Here is a 20,555-nt window from a genome sequence, read left to right on the forward strand (position 1 = left end):
GGGACCTGCCAGGGCTGGAATCCCATTGCCACCTGCCCTCAGGTTGGTGGCCGGACTCCCGGAATTAACAAAAGGGATTTTTTTTTTTTGATAGTTACCGAGGAAGTTACCCACTTTCCAACTAAGGACACCTGGACGATTGACTTTACAGAGCAAGTCTGCCCCCTTTTAAGAACTCTTGTGTGTCCTGAGATACGAAACGCAGTGGGTTCTCTTAAAGGAAGTTTTGTTTAGGGGATGACCAAGAGCTTCAAGAAAACCCTTCTAGGCCGAACCCCTCTGGACCGGGATAGCGAGCGGCGCGGCCCAGTCGTGTGCTGCGGGTACCAGAACAGACGGCAAGGTGGAGGGGACCTGCCGGCCGCACAGCGGGACCCGCAGCCCGACCCCGGTCACTGGGGCGCCGCCCGGGCCGCAGCGCAGGCGGGGCCGGGCGGAGGGCCAGGTCCGCCGCCGTCGCCGCCGCCGCCGCGAGCCCAGACCTGCCCGCCCGACCTGGCGGCGCAGTCTCGCGGGATCGCTCGGCCCTCGCTCCCCGGGCCGCTCGGGAGGCAGCTGGAGTTCCGGACGCTTCCCGGAGTCGCCGTCTCAGGTCGCGGTGGGCGGACGGCCGACTGGACGAGGACTGGAGGGAGGTGAGGCTCCTCGGGCCGGTTGCGCGCGCGGCCGCGGCCCGGCGGGTCCCGGGGCGAGCGGGCGGGCCTCGCGGGCGCGCGGCGGGCCGGGAGCCACAGGTGTGCGGCCGGCGGCGGCGGCACAGGCCGCGCAGGCCAGGGTTTCCGCAGAAGTTGGGGCCAGCTCCCGAAGGACGAGGCCGGGGCCCCCCGCCGCCCAGCCGGGCCGGGACGCTACTGCCCGGCTGTAGGCCCCGGGGCAGGTGGGGCGAGTTACCGTGCCAGGTGCTGGAAGCCTGGCACCGGGCGGGGGCGGGGGTGTTGGGGTGCGGGGTGCGGTTCGTCGCGACTCAGGGCCCACAGCCTTTCGTCCCCCAGACGTCCGTCACCCTCCCGGTCCAGCTTTGTTCCTTTTCCCTTTCGATGGGGTCACTCCTCGCCCCAGCCCGTGAGAGCTAATTTCGCTCCTCCGGGAGGAATCCTAGACGTCTGCCCCTAGTTGGCCCTTTGAAAAGCAGGAAAGTCTCAACGTCTCTCTCCCAGAGACTGCCACAGAAACTGGCTCTTTGGAGCCCTTAAAGAGTTGAGGAACTCATTAGGTCTTAAGGAATTGCCCTGGGACTCAAGTTTTCTCGTGCGTAATCAGATATCCAACAGGGGCCCTCAGATTTTACAATTCTATTAATGCTTTTTAACTTATTCCCAAACCCAGTATGACTTTTTTTTTCCTCCACCGCACTCATCCTCTGCCCCCCTTTTACCATCTGTTTCAGACAGCACAAACGTTCTATCATCAGTTCCCTAGAGATGAGACTTCCTCAGCAAATTCTGTATTCTGTGCCAAAGCAGGTGGAAGAGTATCTCGAAAGGACGGAATTTTCCGTCCTTTTTCCAGTGTTAGTTACCCAGGGTGAAAATCTTAACTCTGCACTTTGATGTCCGCGTTTGAGTTTATGACAAATGTTGCAGATGCCCTCTCTTGGTTGTTTTTACAGTAATTGACCCAGAACTCATTTCAGGAAAAGAGCTTCCTTCAAAATGGCAAAATAATGAAAGAGGAATTTGAACATTTTATTTTTGGATGGAAATCTGAGGATGAAAATTCGAGCGATTAATCCCAGCCATGTGGTAAAACCAGGAATTTGAAGAAAATGGAAATGTTGACATTTTTGTGGACATGTGTTTTTCTCCCCTTCATAAGAGGGCACAGTCTTTTCACCTGTGAACCAATTACTGTTCCCAGATGTATGAAAATGGCCTACAACATGACATTTTTCCCTAATTTGATGAGGCATTATGACCAGAGTACAGCTGCTGTGAAAATGGAGGTGAGTATTTCTTCACACATTTATAGAGAAATAGTTTATGTTCTGCTCTGGAATAAACTATAAATGTGACTTTTTTTTTTTTTTTAAACACAGTAAGGGATTCCTTTAAGTTGTGCACAACTTCATATTTTGAATACATCCTTTTGAAAATTAATTTCCCCTATTAGGTTTTGTGTGGTTTTGTGGCCCTTGTTAGTGGATTTGCTTAAGGTAGGGTTCATTTTATATGAGACATAGTGATGATTTTGAAATATCTTGCAGCTAGCAAATATTTTGCTTCCCTGAATCAATTATGGTAGTTCCTCTGGAAATGTGAATTCTGAATTTTTCCTAATTCATTGAACATATATCCTACGTTGCTTGGACTAAAAGTGCTTGAACAATATCCCTATATTTTCATAAGTAGTTATAATGTTCACCTGGCACAGGTTTTCTGAAATAAATCCATTACTGGAAGATTTGGGGGCTGTAGTGTTTCGCTAAAAAGTGACTTTTTTTTAAGCGTGGCACTTAAGTACTGTTTGTAAGATACCTGTTAAAAGAAACCACATGTCTGGGGAGGAGCAGAGTGACACTAAAGATTGCCTTAGGTACCTCAGTTACCTGCCTCCGGTTTAGAGATATGCAGATTGCTAGGGATGTGTGGGAAGAGTTACCTGTAGAGACGGGAACCTGCCCTCCTGTACAGATCTGTTAGGTTGATAAGTCTGACTCATGAAGGAAAGAAGACAAAAATTTTTGTAGTTTTTCTCCAGAAGAAATGTCCAGGGGTGGTAAAGGCTTTTCCCCCTCAGAATGTTGCTAAGAGATGAAACTCCTACAATTTTAATGTAGACACTAATTTAAAAAGTGATTAGATTTGATTTTGTGCATTCAAAAGTCTTCCACTGTTGTTTAGTTGAATAGTTTTTCGACTACCTCATTTGTAGATTCAGGTCTAAAATAGCAGAACTTTGGGAGGGATGGGTTGGCTGGGCGATGGACTTTTTTTTTTTTTAAAGATTTTATTTATTAGAGAGAGAGAGCACAAGAGTGGGGAGGCTCAGAGGGAGAAGCAAATTCCCCGCTAAGCAGGGATCCTGTTGCGGGACTCGATCCAGGGACCCCAGGATCATGACCTGAGCCGAAGGCAGTTGCTTAACCAACTGAGCCACCCAGGCGCCCCATGCAAATTTCATTTCAAAAAATTTCTATAAAAATTAAACTGGGAATTTTGGTACTTTTTTTTTTTTAATCTCTATTCAGACTTACCTCTCTTTCTCTTTCTCATCTGTGCCATGAATACCAAGTCTCCTCTCAACAGTTTTTACGTGGCTCTCAACAGTTTTCACCAGTTGCTCCTCTCTGGTGATGTCAAAGTGATTTTATTTAAAACGAAAACCCAGGGGCGCCTGGGTAGCTCACATGGTTGAGGGTCTGCCTTCGGCTCAGGTCATGATCCTGGGGTCCAGGGATCGAGCCCCGCATCGGGCTCCCTGCTCAGTGGGGAGTCTGCTTCTCCCTCTCCTTCTCCTGCTCCCCCTGCTTGTGCTTTCTCTCTCGCTCTCTCTGTCAAATAAATAAGTAAAGTGTTAAAAAAAAAAAAATCCACACAGTCCACTTTGGGGGTAACATTCTTCACCATTTCCCTAGAGCTAGAAGAATAGACCTGACTCTAGAGTGGCACCCCAGGCTCTTCATATGGGGGATCTTGCCTTCCTGTCCAGCTTCCCCACTTGTCCCTTTAGACGTTACACACTCTGCTTCAGACAAACTGACCTCTTTGTAGAACTCACACCCATATTACTCTCAGTTCTGTACCTTTGTACACATTGTATGCATTGCTTCCCAGGCTTTCTGCCTACCATTCACCTGCTCCGTTTCTGCAGGTCTCAGTTAAAGCAGTAACTGTGCTCAGTGAGGCTTTCTTTCACCTTTCTCCCAAGCATATGTGATCTGCTCACTTTCTATACTCTGATAGTACTAAAAATATACAATGGTTCTTACACTTATTATGCTGTATTGCAGTTATTTATGTGGTTCTCATTAGATTGCAAGTGTGTTGAGAGTAAGGATGGTGTTTATACATTTTTTTCCCAATGCCTAGTACAGTGCCTCAGAGCACTGTAGATGCACAGTAAAAGCTAAATAAAGAAAAGGTGGTGTTTCCTGTTCTAATAAATCAGCAAAGAGAATTTTACCTCCAAATCTTTACTTTCCCCCTCTATCGTCTGCAGTATTCAAGTGAAAGAAACTCTGATATTTTTAGGTGGTTTGCATATCACCCACTTTGGATCTACCTGAGCCTAGTTCTTATGAAGCGTATTAGTTGACATCCTCTATATTCTTTCCCATATTTGCATGATACATGTTTCTTAGAACTTTTTTAAAGAATCTTATTTTGGGGGCACCTGGGTGGCTCATTCTATTAAGCATCCAACTCTTGGTTTCAGCTCAGGTCATGATCTCAGGGTCCTAGAATCTAGCCCCACGCAGGGCTCCCTGCTCAGCAGGGAGTCTACTTGTGTCCCTCTCTCTGTCAGAGACAGACACCCTCTGTCAGAGGGTCAGCCTCCTCCTGCTCACATGTGCTCTCTCTCTCTCTCTCAAAAAAAAAAAAATCTTTTAAAAAAAAGATTTTTGGGGCGCCTGGGTGGCTCAGTCGTTAAGCATCTGCCTTTGGCTCAGGTCATGATCCCAGCGTCCTGGGATTGAGCCCCCGCATTGAGCTCCCTGCTCAGCGGGGAGTCTGCTTCTCCCTCTCCCACTCCCCCTGCTTGTGTTCCCTCTCTCGCTGTGTCTCTTTCTGTCAAATAAATAAATAAAATCTTTAAAAAATATATTTTTCTCTTTAACCATTTATATTTATATGGAGTGAAAGAATTCACCTTTTGATTGGCTCATTGTATTATAAACCACATGTCTCAGTTTTTTTTCAAACATTGTACTATAGTCTAGTCAAATACTAAATCATAACTGCACATAGCCTGGCTTTTACAAAAACAACAAAAAAAAGTGCTTTATAACTTCTCTAAAGAACAGATTGTATTTTACACTTCCAACCCGCTGCCTTCCGCTCCTGCTGGTCCCTGTTGTGTTCACTATGAATTAATATTAGGATGAGGGGCTGAAGAATTATCAGCTGATTACAACAATCAGTTGTGCTCTCTTGGCTACCAAGAATTCCATATGTCAACAGATCTATCTCCTCTTCTACACCTTAGTTTTCATTTTGTATGAGGGCTATCCTGTTTTATAGTCCTAGAATTTATAGCATCTGTTTTCCTTGCTCATCTGTGATTACAGGAGATGGTTTAGAACAGTGGTTCTCAAAGTCCAGTTCATAGACCAGCAGCTTGTGAACTTGTCAGAAATGCACGTTCATGGACCACCCCCCCGCCCCGCCATCCCAACCTAATGAATCATCTGTCAAGCTAGAGCCCATGAGGCTGTGTTTTAACAAGCTAAGTGCAAACTTTGTGTAAAGGACCAAATAATAAATATTTTTGGCTTTGCAAACCAGACAGGTTCTGTCACAGCTATTCAACTCTGCAATTGTAGCAAAACAACCATAAACAATATGTAAACAAATGAGTGTGGATGTGTTTTCAGTAAAAGTTTATTTACAAAAACAGGCAGTGGGTCATTTTTTGGCCCAAGGGCTGTAGTTTGCTGGACATGGTTTAAGGTATTTGAATGTGTTCTTAAGGATTATACACACAGAGTATGTAATAAGTAAACATTATTGTTCATTCTTGTTAATATGTTACCTGAGCTATATGTTATTTACTTTCCACATAAATTTTTCTAAGGCCAAATTTATCACAGACCACTGACTGGGATATTCTGGCTCTTCGGTTTTGTTTCAGAGATTGCTTGAAATGAGGGACTTTAGTTTTTTATTTATTTGAAGCTGAAGTAATTTGTATTTCAAAGAGTTAATTTACAATTCTGAACAACAACTTGGCTTGGTAATGAAAAGGATGTTGTACAGCCTAACTCTCCCAAGTAGAAAAACAAATGGCTGCTGGTTTTCCATTGTGTTCCTTTTTGTTTCGTATCTAGAGCATTGTTTCCCAAATTGTGAGGTTGATGTCCCTTGAGAGACTGATTTCATCCAGAAAGAGCTGAGACTGATCTAGGGAAAATGGAAACAGGAATATTGTATTTTTCTTTTTGAATTGCCTTCATGGAGGTCTAGGCAAAAGCAAAGTCATGTATTGTGTTTGGAACAGCATGTGGTCCTTCCACTTTTGAACATTCTAAAGGGAAGTAAGACAAAAAAAACCCTTTCCTTTCCACCTGTTAATATGCACCACTAAAATGTCTCTCTATCCAATTAAAAACAGAGGAATGGAGAAAAACTGTATAAACAAACTTCTAAGGAAAAAAACCTATTTCTGCTAGGCAGTGATTTTTAAATATTTTCACTTTGCTGCTTTTAGAAGAGTCTAGTGGGCCCCTTCATTTCCTCCTTATTCTCTACTCTTATATCTCCATATAGAAGGAAAGAAAATATTTAGTGTGACTAACTTTTGTTTTTCAGGAAAGACTTTCTGAATATAGCTGTAACTATTCTGAAAGTAAGTTGTTGAGTCTTTCAAAATGAAACAGATATTGAAATGTGTTCCAAGTCAGTGTGTGTATAGTGGCTGCCTTTGTATTTTTAAATGTAGAACTCACAAACTTAACTTCCTTTGTGATACTGTGTTATAGTAGTGATGTAGGAAAGTTGTTAGGGTTCAGAGCCAAGGAAGAATTCTTGAGCCGTCTTGGATGGTAAAAGGTTGTTTTGTTAAAGCATGGGGACAGGAGTGTAGAAAGAGCTGCACTGGGGTCATGAGGAATGGCCCATTTTACACTTTCAGGTTGGGAGGGGGTTAGGGATACCTAAGCCTCCCAGGTTATTTTGGAAACAAGGATCCTGAGGGGGGCTAGCTATTGTTAGGAAAAGGTCATTTATTACTGTTTGGTAAAAACTCAGTCATGAGACTCTTCAGATATATTTCAGCAGGTCATATGCTTGGAGGATGATTGCCAACATGTATGTGGCGGGGGGGGGGGGGGCGGGTAGAGAAAAGGAAATTTCCAAAGAAATTTTTATGTTAAAGTAGACTTACAGGATCCTGGGGGTCGGGCTAAGATTTAGCCTTTTGCACTTAGCAAAGTATTAACATCAAGGCAGGAGTTCCTAGAGGAATGTCACTCTGCCTGTTTCAAGGACTTGTCAGTGGGCTGTAAGTAGTAAGGAAATTTAATTTTTCTTTTACCTTTGTTTCCCACATCAGTAGTAAGAAAGTACCATGACTATTTCTGCATCTGCAGAATCAGAATTAGACGTGTATGTGAACAAAGACCAGTACTTCTCCTGGGAGACTGAGCTGATAGGCACAAGGTCCCTACAGGACCATTCCTTGATATTCCACAGTCTAGGACATTACTAGTTATGCCTTCAGGAAAGCCTGTCCACAAAGAGACGTGGTTCTCTCAGACCGTGAGAAGACTGTTGTGTTGTGGTTATTTCCTTTCCTTGAGAATGTGACATGTAGATAATGAAGCCTTAAGACTCTGGTTTGTATATTTGTCATGTATTCATTCATTAATATTTGTTGAATGTGTACCTGAAAGTGTAGTTTCCCTGGAATTAGAGTTTTTCCAAGTTACAAGTTTTAATTTAAAAAGTTGACTCTTTACTAGACAGATTCTTTTGTAGTATCAACCAGTTATTGTGTATATTTGTCTAATTTCCAAAATGAACAGTCTTTTGGAGAAATAATTTAAGATTTATAATGCTGCCTGCTAAGAACTAGTTTAAAAATAACAAGTATTCCATTGTGGAAATAATGCAGATTCCTGCTTTTTCTTCTCTTGTATTCCAGGCTCTGGTCTGTATTATTTAAAGAAGCTCACTTGCCTGATATTGGTCACATTCATGAAAATAAGTGACAAAGTTTGCATCACTTTCTTGTATCGTTGTTGTTAATAATCTTATAGAATTTACTTGAGATCTCTGTAGCCACTTTAACGGTATTTACTATCTGAGGTGTAAACATATAAGGACCCCTTTAGGTGTGCCTGGGTGGCTCAGTCGGTGAAACGTCTGCCTTCAGCTCAGATCATGATCCCGGGGTCCTGGGATCGAGCCCCACGTCGGGCTCCCTGCTCAGTGGTGAGCCTGCTTCTCCCTCTCCACCGCTTGTGCTCTCTCGTGCATATGCGCTCTCTCTCTCAAATAAATAAAATCTTTTTAAAAAATAAAGATCCCTTTAGATCTTAAGTGACTCTGTTGTCTAGCTAAGGCCTATCACTTTTTTTTCCTCAATTATTTTTTAGACTTCTTCACTTCCCCCCAATTTTCATTACCATCACTAGAAGTTGACTGTTTTGGTGCTTTTTTAAAATAAGGAATAAAGCTTTTAGCACTTTCTGAGAGTTACTGTGTATGTCCCCATAAGTAGAAAGCACAGATCCCAAGCTGAGAATCAGATATTTTGTGGCACTCGGTCTCGGTCAGTAGTAAAGTGCTTGCTTCCTTGCTTCAGCAAAGTGACAAATGCTTATACATGCTCTTTTAGTTTAGTAGTGAGGGAGTCAGGGCATAGCTAGGGTACTGGCACAGGACCACTCTTCTCAGGGGTAGCTTTATATATTTTTTAAAAATTCAAAATATCTTTCTTCTTTTGATCGCTCTCTAGAAAATTCTAACCCAAACTTTCTCTTGAGGATCTTACAGGGTCACTAACTCCAGGCTTACATTATGATTCCTTCCGTTGTCAAGTCATGGCATGGGAAGCTAGCTGGTGTGTTTTAAGGAAAAAGATGGTAGTATGGCAGAAGCAGGCACTCTGAGAGGGTACACAGTTCGCTCGTGCTGCTTTCCCATGTCTTTAATATCTGCTAGGGCACTTGAAGATGGAATGCTGTTGGGTATACCTGATGTCATGAGTTGGTGAGTTAACTGAGATAGTACTCAGTTCATGAGAGGTAGCTTCCGGTGGTTATGTGTAGATGTCCCATAGTTGTATCTAGTCTCTACCAGGAACTATTAGCAAAACCAAGGTGGAAGGTCCTTTTGTTTATTTAAGGTTAATCTCCTCATCGGAATATATCTATGGCAGCTTTATGTCCTAAATATGGTGGGCCATTGCGATGTCCTGTGAAGCAACAATATGGTTAGAGTCTCTGACGATGAAATTGAGGCACAGAGATGAAGAGCTGATGTTACTCTAAGGTGGTGCTTCTCAAACTTTGGTGTGCATGAGACCCCTCTGAAGGGCCTGTTAAAACACAGATCACTGCCCTTACCTGGAGAATTCCTGAATCTGTAGGCTGGGGTGGGATGGGGAGTTTGCACTGCTAACAAGTTCCCTTGCGATGCTGCTTACTCAGGGACTGCTCTGAGAACCACTGCACTAAGGCAAGTGGGGAAAGATGTGTTGTTGTCCTTCTAGATGAAAGTAAATGGCTTTTGGAAGCAGAAAGCATTGGCCAGATTAGCACGGGCCTGCATATGAGGTGCTAAGACGGTACTGATTTGCTCCCATAGAGAGCACATCTGGAAAAGCATCTTAGCCATTAGATTAAGGTTGCTTGAGACAATCTATTAATAACATATTTGGTTGTGCTGGAGAGTTAAAGTGGACAGGTGCTAAGAATTACACCCCTAAATATGTTTTCAGTGTTCTTACTAGTCTCTGAAAGTGCCCCCCACCCCGGCTTGTAGTATTGCTTTTGATTTTCTACCATGGTAGAGGGAGATTTCTAGTGGTTTTCATTTGGCTGCTTCTACCATAATAATGTTTATCCAGGAAGCTGTATGGTGATTTTGCTGTTGCTAAATACAGCTATTTGAAGTATGTATGCATGGACTTGGGAAATTACAATGGGTTGTGTTTGGGGTCCCACCAAGCCCCTGTCATGAGCCCATTTATCATCTGACCTCCAGAAGTCCAGTTTCTGAAACTGCACATTGAATCGAGAATGAATACACCCGTATCAGTGTATTTTAGCCCTGTCTAAAATTCTGTTCTTTCCTCCTTAATCCAGCACACTCAGAAACCAATATAGTGAACATTGTCTTACAAGTAATGTATAGTCCTCTTTTCCAGATTTGATTTTGACTTGACCCTCCTAGGGCATGCTGCGGTAGAAACTCTGCTTATAGGTTGAGACGTTGAAGAGTGGTTCGGATGTGGTATGAGGCTATTTCTTTTCTTCTGACATAGCACATCTTTCAGATGAGGAGCACCTGCCCCAACAGACAAGGGATGAGAGTCTGCTCCGAGGTCTTCAGGTTCAGAGAGCTCTGTGTGAGTACTCTAAACCTTGTCTTGTACCCCCACTTCAGATCTGGGGGCCCCACTGCTTCCAGATCACAATATCTCTCCATTCTTAGGGGAAAGAGAAGAAGATTTACCAAAATATAATTTGGCAACCTGCGGGATCAGACTGTGCATTTGGTTTTCAACTTCTTAAACCTTGAATCCTTTTAATCTTTGTATTTTATTCCACTCCTTGAACCAAGAATTGAGGGATGCCAGTTTGTCACTCTTTTCCTAAGCTAAACAGTGCCCCTAGAAGCTCACACCTCAGCCCACAGTGCTTGAACACCTCATGCTTTCCATACGATCTTTGGCTTCTCTGGCAGTAGCCACTCAGCCTTACCTTTACTGGGCACATCATCCTAAGATATTCGGGGAATTTAAGTGATTACAAGGAAAATGCAATTAGCTGGTTTTCTACTATATACCATGGGCTGCCAGATTTGCATCTCCGAGTGCTGGCAGAGTGTTCACTGCTCTTGGCCCCAGTTAGGCCAGAACACCAGTTCTAGGATTCCTCCTGTCTCACCGAGGTCACCTCCAACCCATTCTTTATATAATTGCTGTACCAGTCAGTCTTCTTGGCTGCAAACAATAGAAACCAACTTTGACTAAATTAAGCAGAAAATGGACGGATATTGGATAGCTTCTTGAATCGCTGGGGAGACTGGAGAACCAGGTTCAGAATAGAGAGGGGAGCAAAGGGAACCAGGACACAGCTAAGATCATGCCATAGGATCAGTCTGTCGCCAGTGCCAAGGCCATGGGACACTTTAATTAGACCATTGTCCCTGGATACTTATTTTGACACTGCGGGCCTTATCAATGCCTTAAATAATCTGAGTGGATCTGTTCTTTTGCACAGCCTTTTCCCCAAGAATCACAATCCTTGGAGCACCCAAATGGCCACGCTTAGATTACGTGCCTATGTGTTTATTGTCAGGTTGCACCCCTGCACCTGTCCTTAAGCTTCTGTAGCATCTCACCTACTTTGGGATTCCCAAAATAGGGTTGCTGGGCAGATGGAAATGATAAGCGTTCACTCCAGAGCTCAGCGCAAGACAGGATTACCTATCAAGGAGGAAATTTCATTGTAGTTCCTGTAGTTGTTTTGAAATTTATGTCCAGCTCTGCTACTCAAGTCTTTGTTACCTTCCTTGTAAACTTTGAGTCATAAAATGTCCTTAGAGATTATCTGGCAATTCATCACTCTCATTTTACTGACGGATGGTCTGAGACTCCAACACAGAAAATGATCTGCCAAAGGTGGCACGAGTAGTTAGTTAATGGCACGGCTAGAGCCGGAATTAGAATGCTGGCATTTTTTCTGACAAAGGATTATATAAAATACTTTGCATATTTTGGTCCTTATTGTCTATTTATCATAGTTTGACTCTGGTTATATTTGAGAATGGAGGCATCAGTTGCCTTCTTAATTGCCCACTTCTTCCTCATCCCTGCTAGTGCTAGTAGTAACTACCACAGGATTTCTGCCAGGGGCTAACCATTTCCTTAAAGGAGGCTATGTTTAATTTCTCTGAATGTTAAAACTATAATCAACTAGACTATTTTATTTTTTAAAGATTTTATTTATTTGTCAGAGAAAGAGAGTGCGAGCTCAAGCCGGGGGAGCTGCCAGCAGAGGGAGAAGCAGGCTCCCTGCCAAGCAAGGAGCCCAATGTGGACTCCATCCCAAGACTGTGGGATCATGGCCTGAGCCGAAGGCAGACGCCTAACCAACTGAGCCACCCAGGCGTCCCAGCTGGACTATTTTAGTTACTATTGAATAGTAGAATCTCAAAAGCATTGATACTTTATGTTGTGGTGGGTTACTGGATGAGTTTCTGAGCTGCCTTTGAGAATGAAATTTGAAAAGGAGAAATTCACAAGTGACACCATGAAGGTTACTTACTGAGAGACTTGAAGGAAGTATGTTACTAGGGGTGGGGAAGAAAGGGAGCCGACTGATCAGACTAGGAACTTTGAATCTTTGCTAAATTCACATATTTACATAGCACTTGTCCTGCTAAATAGAAATACTAGTTTAATAATATGATGGAATTCAGAGTATAAGATTATGGACATAAGAAATGTCACAATGAGCCAAGTTAGTAGTTTTTCCATCTCAGGGCTTGGTTTCTGAGAAACACAGTACATTTGGTGGAAAACCATAAGTGATTCCTATCAAGTTTTTTAGTTCAAATGATTGGGGAAATATGCTCGTTCTATTTGTTCTGTTTTCACCCAATTGGGATGAGTTCAATAACAGGCTGACTACCCATTATTTGAAGTGCTCTTGTTCTATAATTATTTGTTTTAAAAAACCACCTGCATCAGGAGGTACATGTGTCATCTGAAATGTAATAAACAGAGTTTGAGGTGTTATACTCTTTGATTATGTGTACTCTGAACATTTATTTTTCAAACTGAAGACTTTTGTTTCATGTAGAAGTTTACCAGCCCCCTTTGGATATCTGTTTTCCCCTTCATCCTTATTGGCCTTCTTGCCCATCTTGTGGTTTGGGGACGGGTAGTTTTCAGGGAGAGTTGGGTGGTAGTGTAGTGTCACAGTTAAAGAGGACATACTCTGGAGTCGTGTGGACACACGTTCACATCCTGATTGCCACTTACTACTTAGGACACTCAATGAAAGTTGCTCGTGGAGGCTCGGTGTCCTCATCTGCAGGGTGAAGGTAAGAACATCTCTCACAGAGGATTGTTGTAAAAGAATTGGCACATGAAAAACCACAGTGCCTAGTTAATGGCAAGTGCAACTCTGATTTATTATCAGTACCTCTAGTGTTGGTAAAAGGAGCATTAAGCAGGAGTAAGGGCACTGAGATTCTAATTCAGGTTAGATTTGGGGACTTCAGTAACAACTTCAAGAAGCAGTTGGATTCTGTTTTCTCACTTTTAACCTGAAGGTCTGGATTAGGTCAGTGGTTTTCAGACTGTGATCTTTGGAAACGCTTTGAGGTCCCTGGCAGGGGAGGGAAGCAGTGAGAGGTCTCTCCGGGGGAGGGCTTCCTTTTCAGCCGGAACAGCTGTGCTTTTATTTATTTAATATATCGGGCTTCTTTGTAATCTCTTATTTAAAGAAAATCTTCTTTGGCAAAATGCACACACACACATTTAGAAAATAATAGATTAAAAGTCCACTCAAGTCCCTTCCAAATCTAAAATTCTTCATGTCTGTTAGTTTGCAGCAGAACTTGAAAGTGGTCCACGCTGGAGGTGACCTGAAGACATGTTTTATTTGTCCTGTACGGTATTTTAAATGTTTATATTAAAGTGCCAAAATTTAAAATTTGGAGATTTTACATAAAAATCTAGATTCTGTTTCCTTCTGAAAGATTGATATCTCTGACAAGTCTGTGCCCCCATGGCAGCCGCCCCCAGCTGCTCCTGCTCTCTTCTACCCTCTGAATTCACCTGCCTGGCCTCTGAAGGTATTTGAGGGTTCAACATCTGATTTATTGTCTGCTCATTGCATGAACCCCAACATTGTTGGATTAACCCGTGCTGGCATTCTAGAAGAATTAAGCAAAGGATGGGACTTGCTATATTTGCCCTGTAAGGAAATGATTTTAACATAGCAAAAGGACATGTGTCACTTTCATTCCACCTGCCCTTAAACTGGACAGTAAAGAGTTCTGAAATGCTGACTAGCTATTACAGAATGACTCCTGAGTTAGAATTAAACACAGTGTATTTTCATTCTTTCCACTATAGGTGTGATTAACAGACACTCAAAGATTTTAGGAACGAGGCTTATTTGGGAATAAGGAAATAAATGCTACTAGTTGCCCATGCTTCTTCTTGCACCTCAGCTCCAGAATGGGTACTCGCACAGTCTGGGCATTCTCCCCCTTGCGGTAGAGAAAACAGAGAAGTACTCTGCTGTTTGTTCTCTAACAAGCTCCTGTTAGGCAGCAAAGGGTCGGACTTAGATCATTCGTATAAGGGCGATATGGTACACCACCTGTGGAGGGCCTGTCTTTGCCTAGTCACCTTGCCCCATCAGCACAGGGTGAACTCTCCACTGGTCCAACGTCCTTTAAAGCTCTTGTTCTCTAATTGTTGGGTGTGGGTTCTGTATGTGCCCTTTAAATCACACTTGTTAATTGTAGTGTTGTAATCACATCTCATATTTACTTATTAATTTTTCTATGTTTATCCTTTCATTTACTGGGAAATATGCATTGAAATTTCTCATTAAGATCATGGAATTCTCCATTTCTCCTTGCAGTTTCGTTGCTTTTTACTTTATACATTTTATGCTATTTTATTAGGTGTATACAGTGCTCAGCAATGCGTTTTAAAGTATATCTGTTGCAATTTATCCAGAATCTAAATGTTTTTTTGTAGGAGGTATTTAGTTGGTCACACTCCTAGAAAGTAGAAGTCCTCATGCTTTTTTCTTTCATTTCTTACATTCCTTCAGTTGCTCAGCACCATGTCACATTTTTATTTTATTTTTTAAATTTTAATTCCAGTGTAGTTACCCTATAGTGTTAGATTGGTTTCAGGTGTACAATGTAGTGATTCAGCAATTCAGTATATTACTCAGCGCTCGTCAAGATAAGTGCACTCTTTAATCCTTATCACCTGTTTCACCCATCCCCCAACCCACCTCCCTTCTAGTAAACATGTTTGTTCTCTGTAGTTAAGAGTCTGTTTTTAGGGGGGAGGGATTGTCTTTTTTTGTTGTTCCTTTGTTTTGTTTCTTAAGTTCCATTTATGAGTAAAATCATATGGTATTTGTCTTTCACTGACTGGCTTATTTCCTTTAGCATTATACTCTCTAGTGCCATCCATGTTGTTGGAAATGGCAAGATTTCATTTATTTTTATGGCTGAATAATATTGCATTATATATCTACCACATCTTCTTTATCCATTCATCTATCAAGGGACACTTAGGCTGTTTCCATAATTTGGCTATTGTAAATAATGCTGCAGTAAACAAAGGTGTGCATACATCCCTTCAAATTAGTGTTTTTGTATTCTGTGGGTAAATACCCAGTAGTGCAATTACTGGATCATAGTGTAGTTCCGTTTTTTATTTTTTGAGGAACCTCCATACTGTCTTCCACCGTGACTGCACCAGTTTGCATTCCCATCAATGGTGCAAGAAGGTTCCATTTTCTCCACATCTTCGCCAACATTTGTTCTTTCATGAGTTTTTGATTTTAGCCATTCTGACAGGTGTGAGTTGATACCTCATTGTGGTTTTGATGTGTGTTTCCCTGATGATGAGTGATGTTGAGCATCTTTTCATGTGTCTGTTGGCCATCTGTATGTCTTCTTTGGAGAAATGTCTGTTCATGTCTTCTGCCCATTTCTTACTTGGATTATTTGGTTTTCTGGTGTTGAGTTATATCAGTTCTTTTATATATTTTGATCGATACTAACCCTTTATTGGATACATCGTTTGTAAACATATTCTCCCACTCAGTAGGTTATCTTAGTTTTGTTGATTATTTCCTTTGCTGTGTAGAAGCTTTTTATTTTGATGTAGTCCCAAGAGTTTATCTTTGCCTTTATTTCTTTTGCCTCAAGAGACATATCTAGAAAGATGTTGTTATGGCTGATGTCAGAGAAATTACTGCCTGTGCTCCCTTCTAGGATTTTTATGGTTTCAGGTCTCACATTTAGTTCTTTCATCCATTTTGACTTTATTTTTGTGTTTGGTGTAAAAAAGTGGTTCAATTTCATTCTTTTGCATGTAGCTGTCCAGTTTTGCTAACACCATGTGTTAAAGAGACTGTCTTTTCCCCATTGTGTATTCTTGCCTCCTTTGTTAAAGATTAATTGACCATATAATTATGGGTTTATTTCTGAACTTTTCTGTTCCATTGATCTTTGTGTCTATTTTTGTGCCAGTACCATACTGTTTTGATTACTACAGCTTTGTAATATAGCTTGAAGTCTGGAATTATGATACCTCCAGTTTTGTTTTTCTTTTTCAAGATTGCTTTGGCTATTCAGGGTCTTCTGTGGTTCCATGCAAATTTTAGAATTGTTTTAGGAATGTGAAGAATGCTGTTTCATAGGGATTGCATTAAATGTGTAGATTGCTTTGGGTAGCATAGACATTTTAACAATATTTGTTCTTCCAATCCACAAACATGGAATATCTTTCCATTTGCGTCATCTTCAATTTCTTTCATCAGTGTTTTACAGGTTTCAGAGTACAGGTCTTTCATCTCTTTGGTTAAGTTTATTCCAAGGTATTTTATTATTTTTGGTGAAATTGTAAATGGGATTATTTTCTTAATTTCTCTTTCTACTGCTTCATTATTATTGTATAGAAACACAATGAATTTCCCTACACTGATTTTGTGTCCTGTGACCTTGCTGAATTCATTTATCAGTTCTAGTAGTTTTTTGGTGGAGTGTTCAGGGTTTCCTATCCTATATATAATGTCATGTCATCTGCCAATAGTGAAAATTTTACTTCTTCCTGACCAGTTTGAATGCCTTTCATTTCTTTTTGTTGTCTGAGTGCCATGGCTAGGATTTCCAGTACTATGTTGAATAAAAGTGCAGAGAGTGGACATCCTTGTCTTGTTCCTGACCTTAGGGGAAAAGTTCTCAGTTTTTCCCCATTGAGTATGATGTTAGCTGTGAGTTTTTGATATAAGACCTTTATTATATTGTTGTATGTTCCCTCTAAACCTACTTTGTTGAAGATTTTTATCATGAATGGATGTTGTATTTTGTCAAATGCTTTTTTCTGCATCTATTGAAATGATCGTATGGTTTTTATCATTTCTCTTATTGATGTGATGCATCTTGTTGATTCATTTGTGAATATTGAACTGCCCTTGCATCCAGGAATAAATCCCACTTGATTGTGGTGAATGATCTTTTTAATGTATTGTTGGATTCGATTCATTAATATTTTGTTGAGGATTTTTGTATTTATGTTCATCAAAAATATTGGCCTGTAGTTCTTTTTTTTGTGTGCTGTCTTCCTCTGGTTTTGGTATCAGGGATGCTGGCCTCATAGAATGAATATGGAAGTTTTCCTGCCTCTTCTATTTTTTTAGAAAAGTTTGAGAATAGGTATCAACTCTTCTTTAAATGTTGTTAGAATTCACCTGTGAAGCTGTCTGTTCCTGGACTTTTGTTTGTTGGGAGTTAATTAAATTACCCATTCAATTTCATTGCTGGTGATTGGTCTGTTCAAATTTTCTATTTTTTCCTGATTCAGTATTGGGAGGTTATATGTTTCTAGGAATTTATCCATTTCTTCTAGGTTGTCCAATTTGTTGACATATAATTTTTCATATTCTCTTACAATCCTTTGTATTTCTGTGGTGTTGGTTGTTATTTCTTCTCTTTCATTTCTGATTTGGTTATTTGAGTCTTCTCTCTCTCTCTCTTTTTGTTTGTTGTTGATCTTTTCAAAGAACCAGCTCCTGGTTTCATTGATCTGTTCTATTGTTTTGTGTTTTTTTTTTTAGTTTCTATGTCATCTATTTCTGCTCTAATTTTTATTATTTTTCTTTCTTCTGTTGGCTTTGGGTTTTGTTTGTTGTTCTTTTTCTAGTTCTTTTAGGTGTAAGGTTAGGTTGTTTATTTGAGATTTCTCTTCTTCAGGTAGACCTGTATTGCTATAAACTTCCCTCTTAGAACCAATTTTGCTGCATCTCAAAGATTTTAGACCATTGTGTTTTCATTTTCATTTCTGTCCATGTAATTTTTTATTTCTTTGATTTCTTGGTTGACCCATTTATTGTTTAGTAATGTTATTTAACCTCAATGTATATGTGTTCTTTCCAGATTTTTTCTTGTGGTTGATTTCTAGTTTCATAGCATTGTGGTCAGAAAAGATGCTTTGTATGACTTTGATCTTTTTGAATTGGTTGAGACTTGTTTTGTGGCCTAATACGTGATCTGTTCTGGAGAATGTTTCACATGCACTTGAAAAGAATATATATTCTGCTGTCTTAGAAAGGAATGTTCTGAATATATCTGTGTCATTCAAAGTCACGGTTTCCTTGTTGATTTTCTGTTTGGGTGATCTGTCCATTGATGCAAGTGGGTGTTAAAGTCTCCTACTGTTACTGTATTACTATCAGTAGTTCCTTTATGTTTGTTATTAACTGTTTTATGTATCTGAGTGCTCCCATGTTGGGTACATAAATATTTACAATTGTTATATTTTCTTGTTGGATTGTCCCCTTTATGATAATATAGTGTCCTTCTTTGTCTCTTGTTTCAGTCTTTGTTTTAAAGTCTATTTTGTCCAATATAAGTATGTTATGCCACAGCTTTCTTTTCACATCTGTTTGCGTGATAAATGCTTTTCCATCCCTTCACTTTCAATCTGCCTGTGTCTTTAGGTCAGAAATGAGTCTCTTGTAGGTAGGTAGGTAGCATATAGATGGGTCTTGTTTTTTTTATCCATTTTTATCCATTCCATCACCCTGTGTCTTTTGACTGGAGTGTTTAGTCCATTTGCATTCAAAGTAATTAATGATAGATATGTATGCATTGCTATTTTGTTACTTGTTGTGTGGTTATTTTTATAGTTCTTCTCTGTTCCTTGTTTCTCTTGCTCTCTTCTCTCATGGTTTGCTGGCTTGCTTTAGTGATATACTTGGATTCCTTTTCTTTATTTTTTGTATATCTATTACTGTTTTCTGATTGCGGTTACCATCAGGTTTGTATATAACATCTTCTGTATATATCAGTTTATATTAAGTTGATGGTTGCCCAAGTTTGAACCTTCTTTACTCTTTCCCCTGCTGTGTTTTACATATATTGAGTCATACTTTATATTCTTTTAATTTGTGAGTCGCTTGACCGATTTTTACAGATATACTTAAATTTTACTGCTTTTGTGCTTCCTACTTTTCTTACTCTTACTTATGGTCTTTCCTTTCCACTCAGAAGAGTCCCCTTTACCATTTCTTGCTGGGTTGCTATAGTAGTCATGAACTCCCTTAATCTTTGTTGTCTGGGAAACTCTTTATCTCTCCTTCTATTCTGAATGATAACCTTGCTGGATAGATTATTCTTGGCTGCAGATTTTTTTTACTTTCAGCACTTTGAATATATTATGCCACTTTCTTCTGCCTGCAAAGTTTCTGCTGAAAAGTCCGCTGATAGCCTTATGGGGCTTCCCCTTGTATGTAACTGTCTTCTTTTCTCTTGATGCTTTTAAAATTTTCTCTCTGTTACTACTTTTTGCCATTTTAATTACTATGTGTGTTGGTTTGGTTTCCTAGGGTTGATCTTGTTGGAGGGCTTCTGTGCCTCCTGGATCTGGTTATCTATTTCCTTCTGCAGATTAGGGAAGTTTTCAGCTGTTACTTATTAAAATAAATTTTCTGCCCCCTTTCCCCTCTCTTCTTCTAGGATTCCTATAATGAGAATGTTATGCTTGATAAAGTTGCTGAGCTTCCTAAGTCTGTTCTCATTTTGCATAATTTTTTTTCTCTTAGCTGGCCAACTTGATTATTTTCCATTACTCTGTCCTCCAGGTCACTAACTCATTTTTTTGCTTCCTCCGGCTAGCTATCTATTCTATCTAGTGTATTTTTTTAAGCAGGCTCCATGCCCAGCCAGAAGCCCAGTGTGTGACTTGAACTCACAACCCCAAGATGGAGACCTGAGCTGAAGTCAAGTTGGACACTTAACCAACTGAGCCACTCAGGCACCCCTCCCTCTAGTGTATTTTTAATTTCATTTATTGTGTTCTTCATCTTTATTTAGCTCTTTTTATCTTTTTTTTTTAAAGATTTTATTTATTTATTTATTAGAGAGCGAGAGAGAGAGAGAGAAACAGCATGAGAGGGGAGAGGGTCAGAGGGAGAAGCAGGCTCCCCACTGAGCCAGGAGCCTGATGCGGGGCTCGATCCCAGGACCCTGGGATCATGACCTGAGCCGAAGGCAGTCGCTTAACCAACTGAGCCACCCAGGCGCCCCTCTTTTTATCTTTTTTTTTTTAAGAGTCTCACTAATGTCCTCCACTCTTTACTCAAGTCCAGTGAGTATCTTTATGATCATTACTTTAACTTCTCTATCAGAGGCATTACTTATCTCTGTTTTCCTGCGGTCTCTTGTTATGGTTTTGTCCTGTTCTTTTATTTGGTACATATTCTCTGTCTCCTCATTTTGTCTAACTCTCTGTGTCTGTTTCTGTGTGTTAGGAAAGTCAGCTACATCTCCTGTTCTTGAAAGTAATGGCCTTATGAATAAGAGATCCTGTAGAACCCTGTGGTGCAGTGTCCCCTGTTCCCCAGAATCTGGTGCTTTAGGGGTATGTCCTATGTGTATTGCATGCACCCTGCTGGTGTG

General features: G+C 40.8%; 1 protein-coding gene across 3 annotated transcripts in view; it reads left to right on the forward strand.

Moving 5' to 3' along the window:
• Positions 1-493: 493 nt before the first annotated feature.
• FZD6 (frizzled class receptor 6) overlaps positions 494-20,555 on the forward strand; it is a 37,137-nt gene continuing 17,075 nt past the window's right edge. For 2 of the 3 annotated variants that reach the window (XM_027568978.1, XM_027568981.1), the window contains exons 1-2: positions 497-635; positions 1,610-1,942. In XM_027568978.1, the coding sequence (XP_027424779.1) occupies positions 1,766-1,942 (177 nt within the window). In that variant the 5' untranslated portion in view covers positions 497-635; positions 1,610-1,765. Of the gene's footprint in view, positions 636-1,609; positions 1,943-20,555 lie in introns of all 3 variants that reach the window. The other variant, XM_027568980.2, reaches the window with a different exon arrangement.

This window comes from Zalophus californianus, chromosome 4 (assembly GCF_009762305.2).
Source record: "Zalophus californianus isolate mZalCal1 chromosome 4, mZalCal1.pri.v2, whole genome shotgun sequence".
NCBI classification, from domain to species: Eukaryota; Metazoa; Chordata; class Mammalia; order Carnivora; family Otariidae; genus Zalophus; species Zalophus californianus.